Source organism: Balaenoptera ricei, chromosome 1 (genome assembly GCF_028023285.1).
Source record: "Balaenoptera ricei isolate mBalRic1 chromosome 1, mBalRic1.hap2, whole genome shotgun sequence".
Lineage (NCBI taxonomy): Eukaryota > Metazoa > Chordata > Mammalia > Artiodactyla > Balaenopteridae > Balaenoptera > Balaenoptera ricei.
This window is the reverse complement of record NC_082639.1, coordinates 101,191,773-101,214,807: the sequence shown is the minus strand read 5'-3', so window position 1 is coordinate 101,214,807 and position 23,035 is coordinate 101,191,773. Positions and strand designations below refer to the sequence as shown.

At 40.5% G+C, this 23,035-nt stretch overlaps 1 protein-coding gene across 1 annotated transcript; it reads left to right on the top strand.

Annotated features, from left to right (window-relative positions):
- The first annotated feature begins 425 nt into the window (after positions 1-425).
- Positions 426-21,661, top strand: AMPD1 (adenosine monophosphate deaminase 1). The gene is made up of 15 exons (XM_059928443.1): positions 426-546; positions 5,219-5,399; positions 6,717-6,888; positions 9,916-10,081; positions 13,333-13,552; positions 14,014-14,143; positions 15,172-15,366; positions 15,950-16,081; positions 16,833-16,996; positions 18,672-18,798; positions 18,980-19,143; positions 19,835-19,955; positions 20,623-20,796; positions 21,001-21,111; positions 21,473-21,661. Exons 1-15 carry the CDS (start codon positions 426-428, stop codon positions 21,629-21,631), a joined length of 2,337 nt encoding a protein of 778 aa, XP_059784426.1. The 3' UTR covers positions 21,632-21,661.
- The last annotated feature ends 1,374 nt before the right edge of the window (positions 21,662-23,035 follow it).

The window sequence follows — 23,035 nt, the reverse complement described above, 5'->3', positions numbered from 1 at the left end:
TAAGGGGTGTGTGTGTGTGCGTGTGTGTGTGTGTGTGTGTGTGTGTGTGTTGAGAGTTTGATGAATGTACCAGCATATTCCCCGACCACAGAAAGCTGTTCTCAGGACTGAAATCCTGAGGATCTTGACTTTCCAGAAGCCTGGACGATTTCATTGTGTTTCGCTAGGGTGGAAAATAGTCATCAGTGGTCCAGTCATACAAGAAAACTACACGTGAAGAGAATCCAATCCATAGGAAGATTTAGAGAGTATTGAAATGCAATTTCTGGCCTACCACAGATATCTTGTCTAAAATCCCAGGGTAAACACTGAAGGCTTCACCTGTTTTTCACAGTCAATGCCTAAAGCTATAAATAGGTCTAAAGCTCATCTGTCTCCTTTTAGCAGAGAAGGGTCAAATTACAGGGGCAAAGCAAAATAATAAAATGAATGTCAGCGTGTTTTACAGTGTCAGCCAGTCATCCCTACAGTCTCCTGTCTCTTCCTTTCTACTGTGCTATCCTAGAATCAAGGATCCCAGCACAATGTCTCTGTTGAAACTTCCAGGTAGGTGTGCAAAAGTGTTTGGAGAGTTCACTGCTTTTAATATGCAATCAATCCTTTAACTATCATGTCAGCTCGGGAATCCTTTATTTAAGGTTCATAGTATTTTTAACTAATGCATTTCAGGAAAAGACAAGACAAGGTTTTCAAGGGGATTTTGGTTTTTAGTTTTAGGAGGGAGGTAGTCTTCTAAAACTGTATCATGTAGTAGCATCCTTGATGATCCCAGTAGAAAACTGTGTAAGATATTTATTATCTACTCTGCTAGTCTAAACAAAACCTGTGCTGCCACACTTGGGAGAAGGGTCCTATACAATGTCTTTAGCTGTACCATTAGCTGAAAATCATGAGAATAATGGCAATATTAATATTAACCTGTGTACTCTGATGGTTCACAATCCAGGTTTGTACACAGAGTAGTTTTCAAAATAATAATTTTATAAGTCTTTTTCATTATAAAAGTAATACGTTTCATGTGAAATAAAAAGAGAAATTTCACTGAAAAATAAGAGTAATAAACACTCATTTAGAGAAACTGAGAAATTTAGAAAAGTAGTTATAAAAAAAAAAACCCCACAATCCTCATCATCCAAAGATAACTTTTAACATGTTAGTGTTTTTCTTTCAAATTATTTTCTTTGAAAATTTAAAGAATTTTTTTAAAAAACCACAGTTGAGATTATATTATACATGTGACTTTGTATCCTGCCCTTTTTTTGGCTTCACATTATAACTTAATCAGTTACCATGGCACTCCAAACTCTTCCTAAACATCATTTTAAATGGCTGTATAATATTCCAATTTTCTTAACCAATCCCTTAAGTTCTTTATGATTTTTTTAAGTATAAATGTGCTCTGACAATAATATTTGTACCTAAAGCTTTTTCCATGTTTAAGGATTATTTCAGTAGAATAGATTCTCAGAAATGGCTGTTTGGTAGGTGTTAACTGTTTACCAAATAATCTGTTTTCGTTTACCTGCAATCAGCATTGTATGAGAGTTTCCATCCCTCTTGATCAGGTTTTTAAAAATCACATTTTACAAAGAGTACCTTTTTAAAATTATAAACATAAATTTAAAGAGACAAATTAGAAAGGAAAAGAATACGAAGAGATATATAATAACTATATTCCCAGGGTTTTCTATTGGCAGCAAATTGTAGAAAAATGGAAGAATGAGCTTTAATAACACATCCCACCACACCCCTTTCTTATACCAACCTACCTATTTCTATTCCAAAGCATTGATTAGTAGCCACAATGATTTTTGAAAGTTGTTCATATATTTCATCTTGTTCTATTTTATTTCATACAGCTGAAGAAAAACGTGAGTATTTTGGGCTATTTTTCCTGCCATTTGCCAAAGTATCAATTTCTAAAAGATACTATTATTTAATTCAGAAGCATGGGTATTTTTCAGCAGTGTTTATTAATGATACCATTAAAAGCCAACAAAGATTTATAATGACCATAGATCTCCCGTAGCATAGCAAATGAACTCATGAATTTTCCTGCCTCCAAAAAAAAAAAAAAAATCCCTTTTTTAAAGAGAACCTCAGAGGGCATTCATTTGATATTCTGAAATAAAATAATCTTCTCCTTTAGACATTAGTTAAGGGGATCTACTGAGTCCTGCCGTAGTAAACCCTCCTCCAATGCAAAAAATTCCATGGTGAATTTTTGTGACTGGATAAAGTGAAACCCATTTTTTATAAAATTGTAACTTTTTATGTATGTTCCCCTCCATCTCAAGTCAGACTTGTCCTTTGACGGACTGATAGTACTCATGGTGCCTCTGAGTTCCTCTGTGAGATGCCATGTGGCAGATGAAAGATCTACAACCTATCTTTCCTACACGTTAATAAAGCACTGCTGAGAAATAAGCATGTTTCTCTGGGTCTGTTGGGTGAAGAAGCAAGCATGATATTTCTTTTCTCAAGAGTCTTGCACTTCCCATGTTAATAATAATAATCCCCAACTTCTGGATAGTACTGTGTAGTTTTTAAAGTATTTCTTGTTTAATCTTTACAACAATTCTCTGAAGTTGACATTATTATTATTAATATTCCTCTTTTATGATGATGAACACTGAGGCTCCTAGTGATTATATGGTTTTCCCAAGGCCACCCAGCTGTTACAGACACTTTTTCTCCCTCCTAGTCCGGTGTTCTTTCTGCTTCACCACTCTACTTCTTGTTTCTATTCTCTTATCTATTCTCTGTCTAAATGTGGATGTCCTAACCTCAAGACATTGCCACTCAGATGCTCCATCATCTCAAACATGCTCAAAAAAGAACTCAGCAATTATCTATACAAACCTCAGGGAGTCATCTGTACTTTACTCCATGAATTAGGTTGTCACCAAATCTTATCTACTCACCTTTTGAAATGTCAGTTTCACTCTTTCCTTTCCCTAATCACCACCACTCCCTGAAGTATTTTTGAAAGGCAAAGCTCTTGAATTAGGAATCAAATTTCAGCTGTGGTTACATGAAGCCAAAACAATTGGTTGATTCAGTGGAAGGAAATATCAACCATATAATTTTTGGTGATAATGTAAGCTACTTCTTGAGAGTAGAGTCTCTACTTTTCAACTGTCTATAGTGACTTAGGGAGATACAACCTAGTAAAAACAATGTTTAAAAACATGAAACAAATAGATATGTGCAGTCCCACATAATGGATGCTTGTTTTGGAAGACCCAGATCTCAAGCAAGTAGGATTTGGTTCCTGGGACTCCATTTCCATACTTTCCTTCCTGAGACCTCCAAGAGCATTGCCACAGACCCGTCATGACAAGCCAGTTGCATAGTCATCTTCATTCTCCTCCTCCTCATCATCAGAGCCCACTGGCCTATTTCCATTTGCTCCCCATGGTACATGAAGCCTCTTCTAATTTCTGCTTGTCATTCATCTTTTAGGTGCATGTGCTTGCCTGTGATGCTCAGGGAGGAATGATACTATTTCTGGGGAACAGTTGGCTGTGGGATGGGGAGGTATTCTCAGGTCATCAAATGTATCTACTTAGCGTTTTGTTTGTTCCTTCATGGATCTTGGTGCTTGCCAAAAAACTAGGGATAGCATCCAAAGATGCTTGTCAGTTTCAGGAAGTGCTTGAGCTCAATGAGACAAATAGATGCATGAAGTTCAGCCAACATATTGGGCTTCTCTGTTACTCTGCTGTGACAAGCCAGGTTTGAAAACTGGCTGACCTGACTGTTAGCGTTGGTGAAGTTATGAGTCAATTACTCTCATTTCCAATGTATGCTTCAGCCTATACTAAGCCATACCATTTATCATTTCCTTAATAACCCAAACCTAACCCCAAATACCAAATATCAGTCTGAGCAATGCTACCAAATTATGTCATTCAGTTTAATCTGGTGTTTTATTTTCCTTTAAAAAATTGCTCTAAAAAAGCATTTTCGCATACATTATCTCACTTGATGTCACAACAGCCTTGTGAGTGAGGTTTGTAGGTATTCGTATTCCCACTTTATACATCAGGAAACCGAAACAGGGGAAGGTGAAGGAGTTGGTAAGTACAGAACAGTACTTGAATACAGTACACTTACCTAAATTGTAATTGAAAATGTGTCATTGTGGAGACTTGTATAGACATTGAAGGGGCAGGAGTGGGGGCATCTATCTTTCTGCATACAGTTTGCTTTGTCATCACATGAAGAATGTTTCTGTCTTCTGCTGTTGCTCCAAATATCCAGCTGTTTGCTATTCTCATTATTTGCTACCTGCTCTTTTCTGGAAATACCAAGAGACTTTTAGAAGTATCGGAGGTTATAACTACTCAGATGGAAACAGCTGGGTGTCTGGAAAACACAGTAGAACTTAACAGAAAAGCAGATACTTGATGGCCATCACCACCCTATATGATAAAACTGGTTGTCTTGTATCCTAAGGATCTTGGGGTTGTTCATTGCCAGGCTAAAGGTCATCCTTCCACCCGTTTTAAGAATGGAAAAATTAAGGCAAGCAAAAATAAAATGGGCTGTCCAAAGGTCACTCATTATGGAAGGCCACATGTCCACAAGAAATGGGACTCCCAACACTAGGCAGTAAATATTAGTGATTCCTCTCCCCCCAACACCAGCACATCACCAAGTCATCAGGATTTGAAAAAAATGAGGTTGTGATGTGTGACAGAAACACAATATCTGTCTTATGAGGAAGAAAGGCCTTAAGGTACACATTTATTTCTCAGAACTATTTAGATCACTTATTTTGTTCAGGAAGAAGAACGCCAAGGACCAACAACCCTATCCACATCTTTAAAACCGTCAGAAAAACTCCACCAATCTGATAGGAAGGACTATGCTGCATGGTTACTATGAAATCAAACTTAGCCCCGCCAGAAAGAGGTGATCTTGGGTTAAGTGTTAGTCCTGCAAGAGCCCAATCCCATCTTTAGGACACTCCTAAAGTGTGCTGTAAGAATCTGACCCGTGATTCTGAGAATGGATTTCCAAGCTACCCACACACAAACCCACTAACGAGAGAATAGGCATGAAGCTCCATCATGTTTCTGGCACACTGGGCAGAGAGCAGGGGAGCCGTGTACCCAGGGCAGTCCTTAGCACTGTGCCTTATGTGTAGCAGAAACTCTCGGATGACTCCTGAGAAAGTGCTTGAACACTAACACGCAAAAACCCCTTTTAGCTATTGATGATGCAACGCGGAGCTTTGCTGAAAAAGTGTTTGCCTCTGAAGTCAAAGATGAGGGAGGCTGTCATGAGATCTCCCCTTTTGATGTGGATGAGGTCTGTCCAATTTTGCACCATGAGATGCGCGAACACCTATTCCAGCTGGAGGCTCAGTCCACCCCCACAGAAGGCAGAAGGTAAGTGGTGTAAGTGGAATGTTTAGTACGTTGGTACACAAGGAAGGGGAAATGTCAGGGCAGATGGTTCACTCTGAATGGTGATTCAACTTGGAGGAAAAACTCTGTCAGAGTTAAACCCACACTCCCTTCAAACACACACACTAAATACACTAGGGCGAAGCGACGTGGACCAAAAAAGAAGAAAACAGTGGCCTTCCTACCTTCATCCAATCTGCCTTTAGTTGAAGCATTCCTGTTCACCCAAGCAAGAGGACATGATCTACCATGTGATTGTTCCAAACCAAAGTGGGCTGATGGCTGCTGTGCACACACTCAATTTCCACACTTATGAGTGTAGAAACTGGAACTTAAGAGCCTCATCTTTGGACTCTGTCCTTAGTCAACCTTAGTGTCGTGCTGCCTGATAGGAATCCTGCCCTCCAGCCAGTCTGACCTCCTCCAGGCCTCAGGGATACAGCCCTCTGTTTCTGCCCTCAGGCCCTGCCCATCCTATGCCTGTGATGCGTAACTACTGCCTTCCCTGAACAGATCCCTCTCCACAAATTCTGTTTATTTTCCCTTCTTTGAACTACTCTGGTACTCACTACTTGTCACTATGTGCCACAGTTTAGTCCTCAAACCTGTTGTTGACCACTTACTTGGACCCCCCTCCTCAAAACACTCCCCTCCCCCAACCAGCTCCATGGGGAGAAGGTCATTCTGCAGTCCTTCCCTTGGTTTTATTTCTTTAAGGAAATAACAACAATCCACCTTCTTTGGCATCCCCCATAGGACCTAACATAGGGCATGGGTCAAAGTAGAAACTGAATAAATACATGTTGATTTGAGGAAGTAATGTTGATTAAGCAACTTACAAGTTCCAGGTAGTGTGCTAAGCATTTTATAAACATTAAATCTCACAGAAATCCTGTATGGTAGACATTATTACACCACTTTTTTAGAGAGAGAGACAGAAGCTCACAGAATTTAAGGGACATGCACCAAATGACACAGGTACTAACTGACATAGCCTGTGCTTACTGCAGCACCCAGACTGCCTGTTCTGCTGGGAGTGGGCCTCCTGTGCAGGACAGTGTCATGCTGAGAGTCTTCTAGTACATTCCCTAAGGCCCACCGTTCCAAGGTATACGAGGACGAAAGGAACACTGTAACATGATACCCCTTTCCATAAGGTTGGATCCTATTTCTGACACCCAGCCCACATTTAATTTTCACTGTTTTTCCTCAAAATGAAATTGTATAGTGGAACATCAACTTATCACAATGAAAATCCTAATGAAGATAAAGTTAACTCTTTTTATTTTTCAATTTCAGACCCAGAAAAAAGCGTTTCTTTGGACATAAGACCATTAGTTTGTCCGTTCCACAAAGTGAAACATCTTCCACCACATTGCCCCACATTGATGAATACAGTTCTCCGTCTCCCGCCTACCAGACAGTGCCTGATTTTCAGAGAGTGCAGATCACAGGCGATTATTCCTCTGGGGTGAGTTGCTTCTTGCCCCTCACACGTAGCTGCTAGGAAGATACTCAGCTTGATTGTTTCAGCTTCTTTCCTTCCTCCCCTTCTTTTTGAGGAAGGTGTTAGCTCACCTGTCCTTTGCTATACTTCATTATCACATTTCAATACCAATATGCTATGACTTTTAAAAAAATTTTATTGAAGTATGATTGATATACAATGTTGTGTTAACTTCTACTGTACAGCAAAGTGATTCAGTTTTACATATATATATATTCCTTTTTATATTCTTTTCCATTATGGTTTATCACAGGATGCTGAATATAGTTCCCTGTGCTATACAGTAGGACCTTGTTGTTTACGATATGCTATGACTTATATTTCTGTTTTGCTTTTATCATCTCACATAATTTCTCCTCCTTTATCTCATTTGCTTGCACATGCGAATACGCAGTAGAATGTGGTGTGTGTGTTACAGAATACAGTGGACAGATTTTGAAAGAAGAACCAAAGAGAGTAGCAACTGAACTAGTCTCACTGAGGGCATCATAAAGCAGGAAAGGAAGCCTCAGGGAGGCCCAGGGGGCAGGGTGGGGAGGGGCTCTTGGGGAAAGATGGACCCAGAGCAGACCTAGAATGGAGAGACGGGCTGCAGGTAGCATTAACTAATCAAAGAAAACAGATCAGGAGAAAGAGAGAGAGAAGAGGAAAGAAGAGTTGAGAGACCAGAGAAAAGAAGATGAGAGAGGACTTCCCTGGCAGTGCAGTGATTAAGAGTCCGCCTGCCAATGCAGGGGACATGGGCTCGAGCCCTGGTCCGGGAAGATCCCACATGCCACGGAGCAACTAAGCGCGTGTGCCACAACTACTGAGCCTGCGCTCTAGAGCCCGCGAGCCACAACTACTGAGCCCACGTGCCACAACAACTGAAGCCCGCGTGCCTAGAGCCTGTGCTCCGCAACAAAGAGAAGCTACTGCAATGAGAAGCCCGTGCACTGCAACGAAGAGTAGCCCCTGCTCGCCACAACTAGAGAAAGCCCATGCGCAGCAATGAAGACCCAACGCAGCCAAAAATAAATAAATAAATAAATTTATTTTTTTTAAAAAAAAGAAGAAGATGAGAGAGAAGTCAGAACATTCTAATGCAGCTATTGTTTTTTGACCAACTGTCCTCTCCAATTTCATCACAGATGCTTACACAGTAGATTATTGCTTGGAACAGATTCTGGTATACCACAGGGATAGTAAACTCAGGTTGCAAGCAACTTGACCTGCCTGTCCTATCCAGAACAGTTGGTCAATAAATAAATCTCTGCCACATGGACTTGCAAAATCAGCATCATATTGGAGAAATTGCTGTTTAGCCATTGGTCTATGCTCCAAATATAGTTTTAATGACAAGTCCTAAACCCTCTTCTCATGTAACTGACCCACTAAGGGTCAGTCCCAAGATATTTAAAAATGACAGAGCAATGAAATGGACACTATTCTTGTTTATTCGTTTTCTGCATGATAACATGTGTGCTCTATAAATGGCAGGGATTTTAGATGTTAAATAACTGAAACGAAATGTTTAATAGCAACGTGGAAAACAAAGTTTGGAGAAGGCCAGAGTTCAAAAAAACCACAAATATTAAGAGACAAACTTGATCCCTATGTGCTTGGTGGAAATGAAAACAGGAATAAAAAGAAAGAAGATGAGAGGAAGGACAAGGCTCACAGAAGTCAGGGATTAGCTTCTCCTCCTATAAAAGCTGGAGGGCACCTGAAACTTTGGCCTGGAGTCTTTTTTTTTCTTTCTTTCTTTATTTATTGTTTATTTTTATTTTTTTAAACATCTTTACTGGAGTATAATTGCTTTGAAGAACCAAGTATGTGGCTACACCTGTTGGCTGAAGGTGACTGAGCTGCTGAGCTACACTCCACCTAGTCGTGGCCTGTACCTGAATCAGTCTTTGCCTTTATAACTGGACAGAGAAGTAAAGGGGGAATTAGGGCTAAGTTCCCAAGGCCATTCATCCCAGATAAACAACAAATTCAATGTAATCAGTCCTTATTGAGCACATACTCTGTGCCAGGCACTGTGTGCTAAGTGCTGAGGACGAGAAGGTGGATAAGATCCAGCTCTTGTCCTCAAGGAGCTTTTAGATGGGTGGCCCATTAGGTAGCAAAGGAACAAGCATGCTATTGGAAGCAGACCCCCAGACCTAGCACCTGTGCCAGACTCTCTTGGCCAAGGTCAGCAAGACATTAAAAAGAGTTCAACTGTTTAGGATTAATATCTGGACTTCAAACCATTGGGAACAAGCTTACATTGGTCCCAGAAAGTCTTTGGGCTCTGATGATGAGCATGCAATGATTTAGAGTTATAACTGTTTGGGCATGTCAAACCCAGCCAGGAGTTGGGGATGGGGCCAGGGAAATAGACCAGTTTTAGGAAATTTCTAGCAGTTCTAAGAAAATTTTACTCTAGAATCTCTGTTTTTAGTCCCAGATAAAATTCTGTTCAAAACCATCCCAAAGAATGACTTCTCACAGGATGATGTCTTGATCTGTCTCTAGCTACAGAAGGCAGTGCATGGGTGACAGGGTTTGAGGGAAGTGTGACACCTTATTCCTCCCCCAATTTTTCCCACACTGATCAGCAGGTGATTTGAGCTCTCAAATTACACCAACGTTGTCTTTCAGTTGAGATATTGTCTTCAGAAACCCATACGTAAAATGTTCTTTTGTTACCTGGAGAAAGCATTGTCCATGTTAGAATGGGTTCTTTTAATCATATTTGTTAGATAATCACTGCTATCTAGCAAAAACCAAAAACAAATACGGGACTGTAAAGAAAGACTCATAGGACAGACACGTTTTGGCAGAAATGGAAGAGTGATTAAAACTTCAGGGCCTGCTCCTGAAGGGACCCAGGGCCCAAGTTGAGTGAGAAGTAGGAGCTGCTCAGCAGGGGCTGTGACACCCAGGAGAGCTGGGAGGTGCCAATGACAAGCTTTACCCACTTCTCCAATTTTCACAGGAGCTACTCTGAAATTTTCTTGGTAGGTTACGGTTGAAGATTTCGAAATGGTTTGCAAAGGTCTTTATCGGGCACTGTGTATACGGGAGAAGTATATGCAGAAGTCGTTTCAGAGGTTTCCAAAAACCCCTTCCCAGCACTTGAGGAACATTGAGGGTGAGGCTTGGGTACCAAATGAGAGCTTCTCTCCAGGTAAGTGATGTTCTTATATAATGTCTGGAACATAGCTTTAGGTTTAACTACTAACTATTAAATGTGCCCCATGATTATAAGTAACCCAGTTTTAAGATATCATAGTCATCTTTGGCTCCACTCTCTCTCCCGCCCAAGTGCCCAATCACTTGATTCAGTCTGTACAGTATCTCTCAGAACCAACTCTCTTCACCATTCCTCAAGCCCTAATTTAGGTGCATATTTCTCTTTGTCCAGATCATTGCAATAGCTTCCTAACTACTCTGTTAAATTCTAATCTCACTTCCTTTCGGTTCATCCTCACTTTGGTACCAGTTATTATAAAACAGATCTGAGCACATCCTTCTCCTGACAAAAACCTTTAACTACTCCCCCTACAAAGTTAAGTCCAGTCTTGAGCCTGGCATTCAAGGCCTACCACCATCTAGCCTTCTAACTATGTTTTATTTATCTGTTATTTATTTATTTTTGGACTTGCACACTCAATCTATTTATAAACTTACCTCCTTTACTCCACCTTTGAACTCTTTGTCCGGGTTGGAAGCATATCCTGTTGTCCATTTAGTTCAGCACATTCCTGCCCCTGTACTGTTGCCATGCCATTCCCTGTGCTGCATTGCCCTTCCTTTCACTTTTTTACTATATGTCCAAATGTCCAGATCCAGTCTCATCCTTCAAGGTGCAGCCCAACCATTATCATTTCCTTCCTTCCTCTTCCTCTGACCTCTGGATAAAAGTAAACTACATGTTTTGACTTTCCATTGCACTTTATTTACATATCTCACCTTTTACTTTCTATCTTGTATAGTACATATTTTAAAACAATCAGATTTTAATAATTTCTGTTGTATAACTGTATCATAATTTATTTAACCAATTTTTATATTTAGGCGTTTAGATTTCTGACTTTTAAAAGTTTATTTCCAACAAGGTTACAATAAGCATCTTTATTAAGACATCTTTGTACAATTGCTCTATATCTTTAGGATTAGACTTCTAGAATTGAAATTCAGGGGAGGCAGCTATTTAAGGTTTTTGAACTATCAAATTGTTATGTTGTTAAAGATTTCCAGTTCTAGAGCTTCTTCTCTTTAATTCCTTTTAATATTAAAATCATATTAAACATGTTCCAGTTTGGTAACTCATAACATTGGTTTGTTCATCTTCTATAGTATTGACATTTAGGATGTTTGTCTTGCCTTTGTTTCTCCTAAATTATACTTTATCTCTCTAGTATATTTAAGAGTAGGGACTCGAAAGTTTATATTTGACATAGCAATGCACTGTCTCACTTCTTTCGTGTTCCTTATCTCAGTTTTGGATAGAAAATGTGCCAACTTTTTCTTTTTTTTTTTTTTTTTGGTCATCAAAATTTATACAGCAGGTTCTTTTTTTTCTTTTTTAATATATATGTTTCTTAGTAAATTTATTTATTTATTTTTGGCTGCGTTGGGTCTTCGCTGCCGCACGTGGGCTTTCTCTAGTTGCGGCGAGCAGAGGCTCCTCTTCATTGCGGTGTGCGGGCTTCTCACTGTGGTGGCTTCGCTTTGTTGCAGAGCACGGGCTCTAGGCACGAGGGCTTCAGTAGTTGTGGCACGCGGGCTCAGTAGTTGTGGCTCACGGGCTCTGGAGCGCAAGCTCAGCAGTTGTGGTGCACGGGCTTAGTTGCTCCGTGGCATGTGGGATCCTCCCGGACCAGGGCTCGAACCCGTGTCCCCTGCATCGGCAGGCGGATTCTTAACCACTGTGCCACCAGGGAAGCCCTATACAGCAGGTTCTTATTCGTTATCCATTTAATACATATTAGTGTATATATATCAATCCCAATCTCCCAATTCATCACACCACCACACCCAAACTTTTTCTTTCTATATTATTTTTCTCACTCTGGCTGTCTTACAAACAGGAGAATTTCTGATGCCTTGGGCACATACTTGTTGAAAGTAAAAGAAGTGCTTTAAAGGCTGTGACAGTATGGAATTTGTTCTTGGCTTTCTTAGGTTGAAATTGTTATCAGTGGAAAGAAGGGGACCTTTATCCACATGATCCCTTCTCAAATCCTTTAGCAAAAATTGCATGTGCTTTAAAAGGTGGGAAGTATATTATAATTACAATAAGAATTACAACTCTTTGGGCTTCCCTGGTGGCGCAGTGGTTGAGAGTCTGCCTGCCAATGCAGGAGACACGGGTTCAAGCCCTGGTCTGGGAAGATCCCACATGCCGCGGAGCAACTAAGCCCGTGAGCCACAACTACTGAGCCTGCGCGTCTGGAGCCTGTGCCCCGCAACGGGAGAGGCCACGACAGTGAGAGGCCCGCGCACCGCGATGAAGAGTGGCCCCCGCTCGCCGCAACTGGAGAAAGCCCTCGCACAGAAACGAAGACCCAACACAGCCAAAAATAAATAAACAAATAAATTTATAAAAAAAAAAAAAAGAATTACAACTCTTAGAATTTATATTTATATTAAAAACCACTCTAGATGGAGCACAAAGGATTTTAGGGCCATGAGACTATTCTGTACGGTACTAAAAGGGTAGATACATGTCATTATGCATTTGTCAAAACTCATAGATAGAAGGTACACCACCAAGAGTGAACCCTAAGGCAAACAACACTATGGACTTTGGGTGATCATGGCGTGTCCGTGTAGGTTCATCGATTGTAACAAATGTTCCGCTCTGATTTGAGGTGTTGACAGCGGGGGAGGCTGTGCATGTGTCGGGACAGGGGGTGTGGGGACTCTGTACTTGGCGCCCAATTTTGCTGTGAACCTAAAACTGCTCTAAAAAATTAAGTCTATTAAAAAATAACCACTCTAAATGAAGACTGATAGAGAAGCTTGGTTTAAATAAGGAAAAGGCCCAAACTCTAGTTTTTAACGGTAGTTTTACTTTTATTTCTACGTAGTCATCTCAAATGTTAATAAAACGCTCTTAACAGGAAGACTTTAACAACTTTAATAAATAACGAAAATGGTTTGTAAGTAGTATTGCAATTATATAAACAGCAATTCTGAAGAACTTGAAAATCATTCTTACACTAGATACAATGTTATAGTTATTTTATACTACTAATTTAGTCACCTTTGGGAAATAATGTAAAAATAAACTTTAGCTTAGCTCTGGGTAACTACAACTTATGACATACAGAATTCCATACAAATGAGATCTTACAGTATTTAACTTTGGTTATTTTTATGTGGTCATTCATCCTATGTGCTGATATATTATTGTGTGTTTTATTGAAAAAGTCTTTACCCCTCCTCTGAAGAAGAGAGAAGACCCCTTCCGAACAGATAACCTCCCAGAAAACCTCGGTTATCACCTCAAAATGAAGGACGGTGTGGTTTACATCTATCCTAATGAAGAAGCAGCCAGCAAAGAGGAGCCTAAGCCACTTCCTTACCCAAATCTGGACACCTTCTTAGATGATATGAATTTTTTACTTGCTTTAATTGCCCGAGGACCCGTGTAAGTGTTAAGACCTAAACTACTGCTACTATTACTACTACTGACAGTAAGGCTACGTATTAATTAATTGCTTACAAGGTTCAAACACTATGTTAAAACCTTCATGTGCATTGTTTCTTTTTCTCCTCACAATCGTTCTATGAGGTGGGTATTTTTATAACTCCCAATTTACACGCTGAGACTTTGATGAGTTAAGTGATTTGCCCAAAGTCACACAGGTGGCTGAGACAGGCTTTGAGCCCCAATCCTCCCTCATTATTATTTATGTACAATTTTGATGAAAAGATTAAGTCCTTGGAGCCCAATACTTTTCAAGTTAGATTAATGCAGAGTAAGCCAGTTCCATTTGGAAACAAACATAATTGTTTTCTACAGGTTATAAGGGTCCTGATGGTTTTGAAATTGTGACTGTTTTCCTTAAATGTCTGGAATTTTTTACAATCATGATTTAATTTTCACAGTAAGACCTATACCCACCGGCGCCTGAAGTTCCTCTCCTCCAAGTTCCAGGTCCATCAGATGCTCAACGAGATGGATGAGTTGAAGGAGCTGAAGAGCAACCCCCACCGGGATTTTTACAACTGCAGGAAGGTAAACATATTCGCTGCTCAGGGGTCATTCCTGGACAAAAACATTAATCCACTTATTTCTTGAACAGGACAAGAAAGATACTGTTTTACTGATTCATGTAAGATTTCTGCAGGTTCAGTAGAATTTCATGAAAGCAAATAGATGATGTCTAAAAGATTAAAATGCCTTTTCTACTGTTTTCCGCATAGAAAGGTTTATCACATTATTGCCATAGAAAATTATAGTTATCATCAACAACAAAAATAATAAAGACGAATAGAACCTCAAAAACCGCTATTCTAGGATTTGAAAGGTCTTCATTCTAGTCCTCTTCTACTTCCTGACTGGAAGACATTGGGGGGGGGGAGTGATTAAATATTTCTGAGTTTCAGTTTCCTCATTTGTAAAACTGGGAAATATATCTGCTCAATCTAGCTCACAAGAGGATTGTGAATAGCAAATGGAAAACTAATCAACTAGAAACACTTCCAAGATGTGTTCTGACCACTTAAGTGATTGCAAGGAAGAGGGAGTAGGAAATATATGAGCAGAGGTTTGGGACCAAACCCTGGCTCAGCCACCTGTATAACCTTGGGCAAATTACTTAATCTATCAAAACTTCCGCTTATAAAATTGTACTCATAAAAATACCTAACTCATAAGTGCCATCGCTGTGCCATGGCTTAATCATTTCAACCTTTCTCCCTTTGGGGCTGAAAGCTGTAGCAGCTGCTTCACTTCCAGCTATGTCTCATGGGTGGAGAATTGTCCCCAAGACTTTTGTGTGGATCAAATGTAGGAAGTAAATTTGATGCACAGATATCCAAGAGAAGCAGGCAATATTATTGTATCCAGCCTAACCTTTCACATCCTCACAAGGGCTCAAAAAGGTGCTATGGGTTCATTTTTTGCTCGGCCACCTCCACCAGCTGCGAGGTCACACCCCTATCATATACTCCTTTCTCCCATCACAATGGGATTGGCAGGCACCACAGAGCAGCATAACTCAAGCTGATTGTTGGTTTTTCTTTCTCTGAATGTACACACAGGTGGATACCCATATCCATGCAGCCGCTTGCATGAACCAGAAACATCTATTGCGCTTTATTAAGAAATCCTACCAAGTTGATGCTGACAGAGTGGTCTATAGCACCAAGGAGAAAAATCTGACCCTAAAGGAACTTTTTGCTAAATTAAAAATGCATCCCTACGACCTGACTGTTGATTCTCTGGATGTTCATGCTGTAGGTTGAAAAAATAATGTCAGTTTCATCTAATACTCAGAGCCCCACACGCCTTTCTCCTACAAACTCTCCCTTCTCAGAGCCCGCTAAACTACGTGGGCTTACCATGCTGACTGAAAGAACCCATGGACAACTTTGAGGTTCTCTCATTGTCAGCTGTATTGGATTCCATTCTTGGAGCCCAAGCCCTTCTCCTGTTTAGTTTTTTGTTTTTTTTTATAACTTTATTTTATTTATTTTATTTATTTATTTATTTGTTCGTTGCTGCGCTTGGGCTTTCTCTAGTTGTGGCGAGCTAGGGCTACTCTTCATTGCGGTGCGCATGCTTCTCATTGCGGTGGCTTCTCTTGTTGCGGATTACGGGCTCTAGACACGGGCTTTAGTAGTTGCAGCACGCAGGCTCAGTAGTTGTGGCTCGTGGGCTCTAGAGCACAGGCTCAGTAGTTGTGGCACACTGGCTTAGTTGCTCTGTGCCAAGCCCTTCTCCTGTTACCAGGCCCCTGTTCCTTGTGGCCATTCCCTAACTCTCTGTGTTCAGGCAGCTCTGATAAAGATACACTTGTGCTCCTGTTTCCTGATGCAGGGACGTCAGACTTTCCAGCGTTTTGATAAGTTCAATGACAAATACAATCCTGTAGGAGCAAGTGAGCTACGGGACATCTACCTGAAGACAGACAATTACATTAATGGGGAATATTTTGCCACTATCATCAAGGTGAGGAGAAATCAACCAGATCTACGGTACCTGGCCTGGTTCTTGAGGAGGGGGAAGAAGAGAGGGAGGGAAGGAAGGAGAAAAGAGGGAAGGAAGGAAGGAGGGAAGAAGAAAGGGAGGGAGGGAAGAAGGAGAGAGGGGAAAAAGGAAGGAATAAAGAGGGAAGGAAGGAAGGAAAGAAGGGAGGAAGGGTGCTATCCCTGAGGTCAGGCAATACACAAATGAATGTGATAATTTCTTCTGAAACATTCACTGTAATGATTTTAAAAGACCTTGATTCCTAGGACAGAGACACTAAGGGTGTGGATTTGGGATTAAGGACCTGGCTCTTCCAGGCTTTTGGAGTTGTAAGTTCAGGAAGAATTAGGATCAGAATCCATCCTGATCTTCATGACACCTGAACATTAGGAGGCAGGAATGACAGGTGCAGTTGGGAGATGTGTGTTTTGGGAGATAGGGGGCATATGAAAAGCTGAATTTCTTTTGCAGCAGTGCCTTGGGATTTCATCATCTTTAGTCTGACTCTTTTTCTCTCTAGACTCCATTACACCCTATCAGTCTTTTAGCCTGACTAGCTCCCCCTCACCTCTCAGGCTCCTTACATCTTAACCTTGATAGTTTTCCTCCGACTTCCTTTCACATTTCCTCTGTTCTTCTTAGTACCCATCTCCTCTCCCTAGACCCCACAGGTTTAGACCCCTGAGGGACCTGTGGGAATTCCTGGCTTTGGACTCCTCTCTTGGCTTTGCAGGAGGTAGGTGCAGACTTGGTGGACGCCAAGTACCAGCACACTGAGCCCCGCCTGTCTATCTACGGCCGCAGTCCTGATGAGTGGAGCAAACTCTCCACCTGGTTCGTCCGAAACCACATCTACTGCCCCAACATGACATGGATGATCCAGGTCCCCAGGATCTAGTATGTACCCACCCACTGGAAACCCTAAAGCCTGCCTTCATCCCACCTGCCTCACCTCCTCCACACCAACAAGGAATGTGCAGCACATCTGGACAGAAATAATCTTTGTTAAACAGCACTCAGTACTGGGGCCCGGGTGCCTGGTTTTGTCCACTCTGGGTTTAGCACTCTCGATGACAGACAGGAGTTAGGAGGATCATTTCAGTTCAGTTTTCTAACCAGGTTTTTTGGTTTTGTTTTTTAAAACAGGGGACTTTATGCAGATCACAAAATAACTTATTGAGAATGATTAAGACTTAGGATAAGAACTATATACATTTTACTATACATTTTCTTTCTCTTGGTCTTCCTCTCTGTGTCCAGTTCACTCTTTCCCATGCACATCTGTACGGGGGTGTACCTTTCTTGTATCAGAACCTCTACCACTGTCTGCCAATTGTCTCATCTACAAGTGCTCAAGTTCTCCATAATTAATGAGAATTTATCAATAGTGTTATCACCTGCTAATTACTCATTGCCCTCAGGGATGTTCATATCATTGATCTTTTATCCAACTTAAGTGTTTATATATTGTCTGGCCACCTACCTCCATGCTCTGTGTGCCCTGTGACAATGCAAGAGTTTTATCCTGTCTCTTTAGCCAAAAAAAAAGTAACTTTCTGACTGGAGTAAAACATCCTGCCTAATATCATTAAGGCAGAGATATTAAGGCATTAGAGTGTGGTGGTTAGAAGCATGGGCCCTGGCTCTGGACTGGCTATGCTTGAATCCTGGCTCTACCACTTACTAGCTGTGTGACCTTTGGCAAGTTGCATGACCTCTCTGTGCCTTAGTTTCATCATTTTTAAAATGGGGTCATAATGGTACCTAATTTATTGTGTTTTATGAGGATTAAATTAGCTAGTACTTCTGGCCACTTAAAAGAGCGGATGGCATATATTGAGCGCCATATAAGAATTTGTTAGATTGCCCCCTGGCTACAGCATATCAGAGGTGTTCTTGATACTGTTTCATGCTCACGATACCACACACATAAAAGTCATTGAACCTTTCATGACAGAGTTCCCACACTCTTCATTTTCTATCTGGACTTAGCTGTGAACGTTTAGTTTTCTTACCACAGAGGATTTGTAGAAGATATAGGGGCATGTGGTCCAGCAAGAAATTTATACCTCCTATTCCAAACCCAAACTGAATCCTTCTTTATGGGTAACCAAGAAGAATGTACCAGAGTGGGGCTTCCCTGGTGGCTCAGTGGTTAAGAATCCGCCTGCCAATGCAGGGGACACGGGTTCACGCCCTGGTCCGGGAAGATCCCACATGCCGCGGAGCAACTAAGCCTGTGAGCCACAACTACTGAGCCTGCGCTCTAGAGCCCGTGCTCCGTAACAAGAGAAGCCACCGCAATGAGAAGCCCACGCACCACAACGAAGAGTGACCTCCGCTCGCCCCAAGTAGAGAAAGCCCACGTGCAGCAACGAAGACCCAATGCAGCCAAAAATAAATAAATAAATAAAATTTAAAAATAAGAATGTACCAGAGTGGACCTAGGATGGAGACACTAGGTCTTCTCCTGAACATGGCGTTTAGTCCTTTGCTTGCTTTTGGTCCTTTGCTTTGAACTGTCAGTCCAAAAAAGATTTACCTCCTAAATTCTCTTCATTCCTGCCTCTAGTGATGTGTTCCGATCTAAGAATTTCCTTCCACACTTCGGAAAGATGCTGGAGAATATTTTCATGCCAGTGTTTGAGGCCACCATCAACCCCCAGGCTCACCCAGACCTCAGTGTCTTCCTCAAGCATGTAAGCATGGCCCTGAAGGCCTTCCTATGGCTGCACATGACAGCCCGCCTACCTAGCCATGATTAATTCTTGATGCTTATCTCTGACATTTGGTCCTTGCCTTTGGAAGCTGAAAGTTTGTCTGAGGGCTGGTACCCTGCGTTCAGACTGAACCCATTACGTGGCTCACTCTTCTTGACAGATTACTGGCTTCGACAGCGTGGATGATGAGTCCAAACACAGTGGCCACATGTTCTCCTCCAAGAGCCCTAAGCCCCAGGAGTGGACCATGGCAAAGAATCCATCTTACACTTACTATGCCTACTATATGTACGCAAACATCACGGTGCTCAACAGCCTGAGAAAGTAAGTAGATGAGAACTGGAGCTAGAAGGAGAATCTATTTAACACACCTCTTTCCTCATACAGTGGCACCCTAGGTGGTTGAGGGCCTATGCTGCTGGGATGCTGCCAGCTGGCCCAGAGCAGAAATTTCTTTCCCTTGTCTTTTTCTTCGGTTTCTTTCTTTATTTAGGGGCAGGAATGGACAGTTTGGAGCCTTCAGTAACTTTCACAGTTCCTTTTCTTTGGAAGTTTAGGAATTTACACTAATCACTGTGCAATTTATTATAAAATTCCATACATTTTACCCTTCTTGATATATCTGGGTAAGGAATAAATAGAGGACTATCATAATGGGGTTTTCTGGAAATGTTTCCCCGCTAAAGTGTGAGTAAGAGAAACAATGACATGGTGATATTGGTAAACTTTGGGTGGAAACTGAAGATGCTTCTGTTCAGGTAATCAAAACTTTCCTCCATACCCTCATATCCTATGTTGTCTCTTTTTTCAAAAAGCCTGTGTTTGGGAAGAATTAAGATTATGATTTGGAATTGTCAGTTTTGCTGAATATTTTGGATACCCCACTCCCTTTCACTCCCTTTCAGAGTGTTCTGGTGTTTCCTACCAGATTTTCTTATAAATCACTCTATGCCCAGAATTGTTGCCAGGTCCCAGTCAGTCACCTGTGATTGCTATAGTAGCTCCGTTTCCCTAGGGAACGAGGCATGAATACGTTTCTGTTCCGACCTCACTGTGGGGAAGCTGGAGCTCTCACCCATCTCATGACAGCATTCATGACAGCAGATAATATCTCTCATGGCCTGAATTTGAAAAAGGTGAGTTGGAAGCTCTCTTCTCAATATTAACTTTTATATTGGAGCTAGAGGAACAGAATTTTTTCCCTTATCATTTTGTCACAAGTCATTATCAACACTGGAATCAAATTAAAGTAGAGCAAAAAAAAAGCTTTTTGAGATTATTTAGTGCATTTCATTTTACAGAGGACCGGAGAAGTAAAGGAACTTGCTCAAGATTACCTAGCTAGTTGGTGGCAGGGAGGAGTTAATGCAGATCGCCTGACTCGCGTTTTAGAACTCTGACAAGGGATAAATCAGAGGCAGCTTGGCTTACCTGAAACTGGTTTTCACCAGATTTCATGTTATAGCATGTTTTAAAATGCCTCTGGTGTGAGTCAGAACTTTCTTGTAGAGAAAAAAAATGTTTCAAGATGAAGTCTTTTGCCTAAGATGGGCCATCTAACTTAGACAATTAAAACGCAAACAACTGGGTTTGACTCAATGCTTCTGAAAATTGATCCCAAATAAATTTCTTCTAAATAGTATTTACATTTAAAAACTAGCATTCTTCTTTACAAGGGGATTTAAAGAATAGGTGATAATTTTGTTGAAAGGTAAAACTTGAGGTAACCAGGAGGTTTTAACTTTTCTAGTTTGTATCCCTTTTTCAACATTAAAAAATTTTTTTTTCACTCTTCCTTTACAGAGTCCTGTGTTACAGTATTTGTTCTTCTTAGCCCAGATTCCCATCGCTATGTCGCCATTAAGTAACAACAGCTTATTTCTAGAATATGCCAAAAATCCTTTTTTAGATTTCCTCCAGAAAGGGCTAATGATCTCACTGTCTACAGATGACCCGATGCAATTCCACTTCACCAAGGTACACATATGGAATTTTGAGTAATACAAGTATATTTTTGCTGAAATGTTGTTTACCACCCAGAATTTTAAAGTCGAATCAAGATATTTCATTATTCTTTTGGTGCAGGATGTGGGTTATTTCTTTTAATGCATTCCTTTTTCTTCCTTTTTTCTTCTTCTTCTTCTTTTTTTTTTTTGGCCTCATTTAAATAAATAACCCAAGGAGCCCCTAATGGAAGAATATGCCATTGCTGCACAAGTCTTCAAGCTGAGTACCTGTGATATGTGTGAAGTGGCAAGAAACAGTGTTCTGCAATGTGGAATTTCTCATGAGGTAGACCTGCCCTTGATTGGCTGTCCTTCTGAGTTTAGAATTTGGTAACTTGAATATTGAAAAATTAGTTGGGGAAGCATGTTGAAAAATTATTTCACAAATCATGTGCAGTTACTATGGACAGGGGCTAGAAAAAATTATTCTGTCTCTCTGGCCATGCTTTTTGGGCAAGGGAAATAAAATATACTTGATTTCTCAGCAGACCTTGCATATTGAGGTACTGGATGAGTGCTTTTAATGGTTTATTGTTTTCCTCTTGCCCATAGCTAGCATAAGGAAGGAATTTTTGTGGAGGATGTAATTATTGTCTATATCAGGGTAAGAAGAGACAACAATCATTCTGTTTCCTTTTCTCTTATAGGAGAAAGCAAAGTTTCTGGGCGACAATTACCTTGAAGAAGGCCCTACTGGAAATGATATCCGAAAGACAAATGTGGCCCAAATCCGCATGGCCTATCGCTACGAAACCTGGTGTTATGAACTTAATTTAATTGCTGAAGGCATTAAATCAGGAGACTAAAACAAATAAACCAAATAATAATATGGGTGAGATTTTCATTGTAGAGTGTGAATAACAATAGTTACCAGTTATTGAATCCCTACTACAAGCCAAAGATTGTATTGGATATTGTTCCATTGACATTATTTCATTTAATGTTTTGCACAACTTTATAGGTATTATTACCTCCATTTTGGGGAAGATGAGTAAACTGAGGTTGGTGAAGTTAATAACCTGCACAATTGTACAACACAGGGAATATAGCCTATTTTTTATAATAACTGTAAATGGAATATAACCTTTAAAAATTATGAATCACTATGCTGTACACCTGTAACATATAGTAGTGTACATCAACTATACCTTAATTAAAAAAAGAAATGACCTTTGAAAAAAAAAATAAGCTGCATAAGGAAGCACCTAGTGAGAGGTAGCAATGGAGACCTGGGTTTTTCTGACTCTTGAGTCTCCATGACTTCCAGGCAAAACGGTTATTAAGGCAGGGCAAAAATGCAAGCAAATGATGGGACTTCCCTTGTGGTCCAGTGGTTAAGACTCTGCACTCCCAATGCAGGGGGCCCGGGTGCAATCCCTGGTCAGGGAACTGGATCCTGCATACTGCAACTAAAATATCCTGTTTGCTGCAACTAAGACCTGGCACAGCCAAATAAATAAATAAATATTAAAAAAAAAACAAAAACAAGCAAATGATTTGATATAAGGAGAATGTAGGCTTTTGGTTTATAGAATGAAACTTGCTATAGGCACTTAGACTTCTGAAAACTCCTTTTGACAGGATACATCTGAAGGGTGGCTTTCTTAGACAAAAATAGAACAGGTGTACCCCAAAATAGAAAATCTGTAATTATGAGTTATTATACTTATGGAGAATTTATCTTACGAAAGGATTCTTAGTTTTAAGGATATAATTGACAATAAAGTTATAGTCAGCTGTAGTGGTACGTTTTAAATGATTTCACTTACCAAAATAAGATACACATGTAACTTTTTAGAAACATTCCTGTTACTCAAGGTCAGGTGGAATTCAATCCAATTAGCCAGACCATACTTCTATACATATACAGTTGTGCTGCCATCTAGTGGTTGGGCTGATACTTCATTCCACTTATTCAATAAACAATTACTGATCAAACATCTAAAGTACCAGGTACTATTCTAGGCAGCAAAGGTATAAAGAATAAGATTTCACTTCTACTCTCAAGTTATTCACAGCAAGAAGTTATAGCATGAGTAGATACAAATGTGAAAAAGAGCATTTTGTGAAACATCTCAGAAAGTAATGACGTTTCAAATGGAAAAAAAATTAAAAGCAAATTCCTGCATGCTTCCACATTCTGTACAGGTAGCCATAAGCATAGGCGTGATCCCAACAGCATGTTTGTACTAGCCCTGGTGTTAGAATGC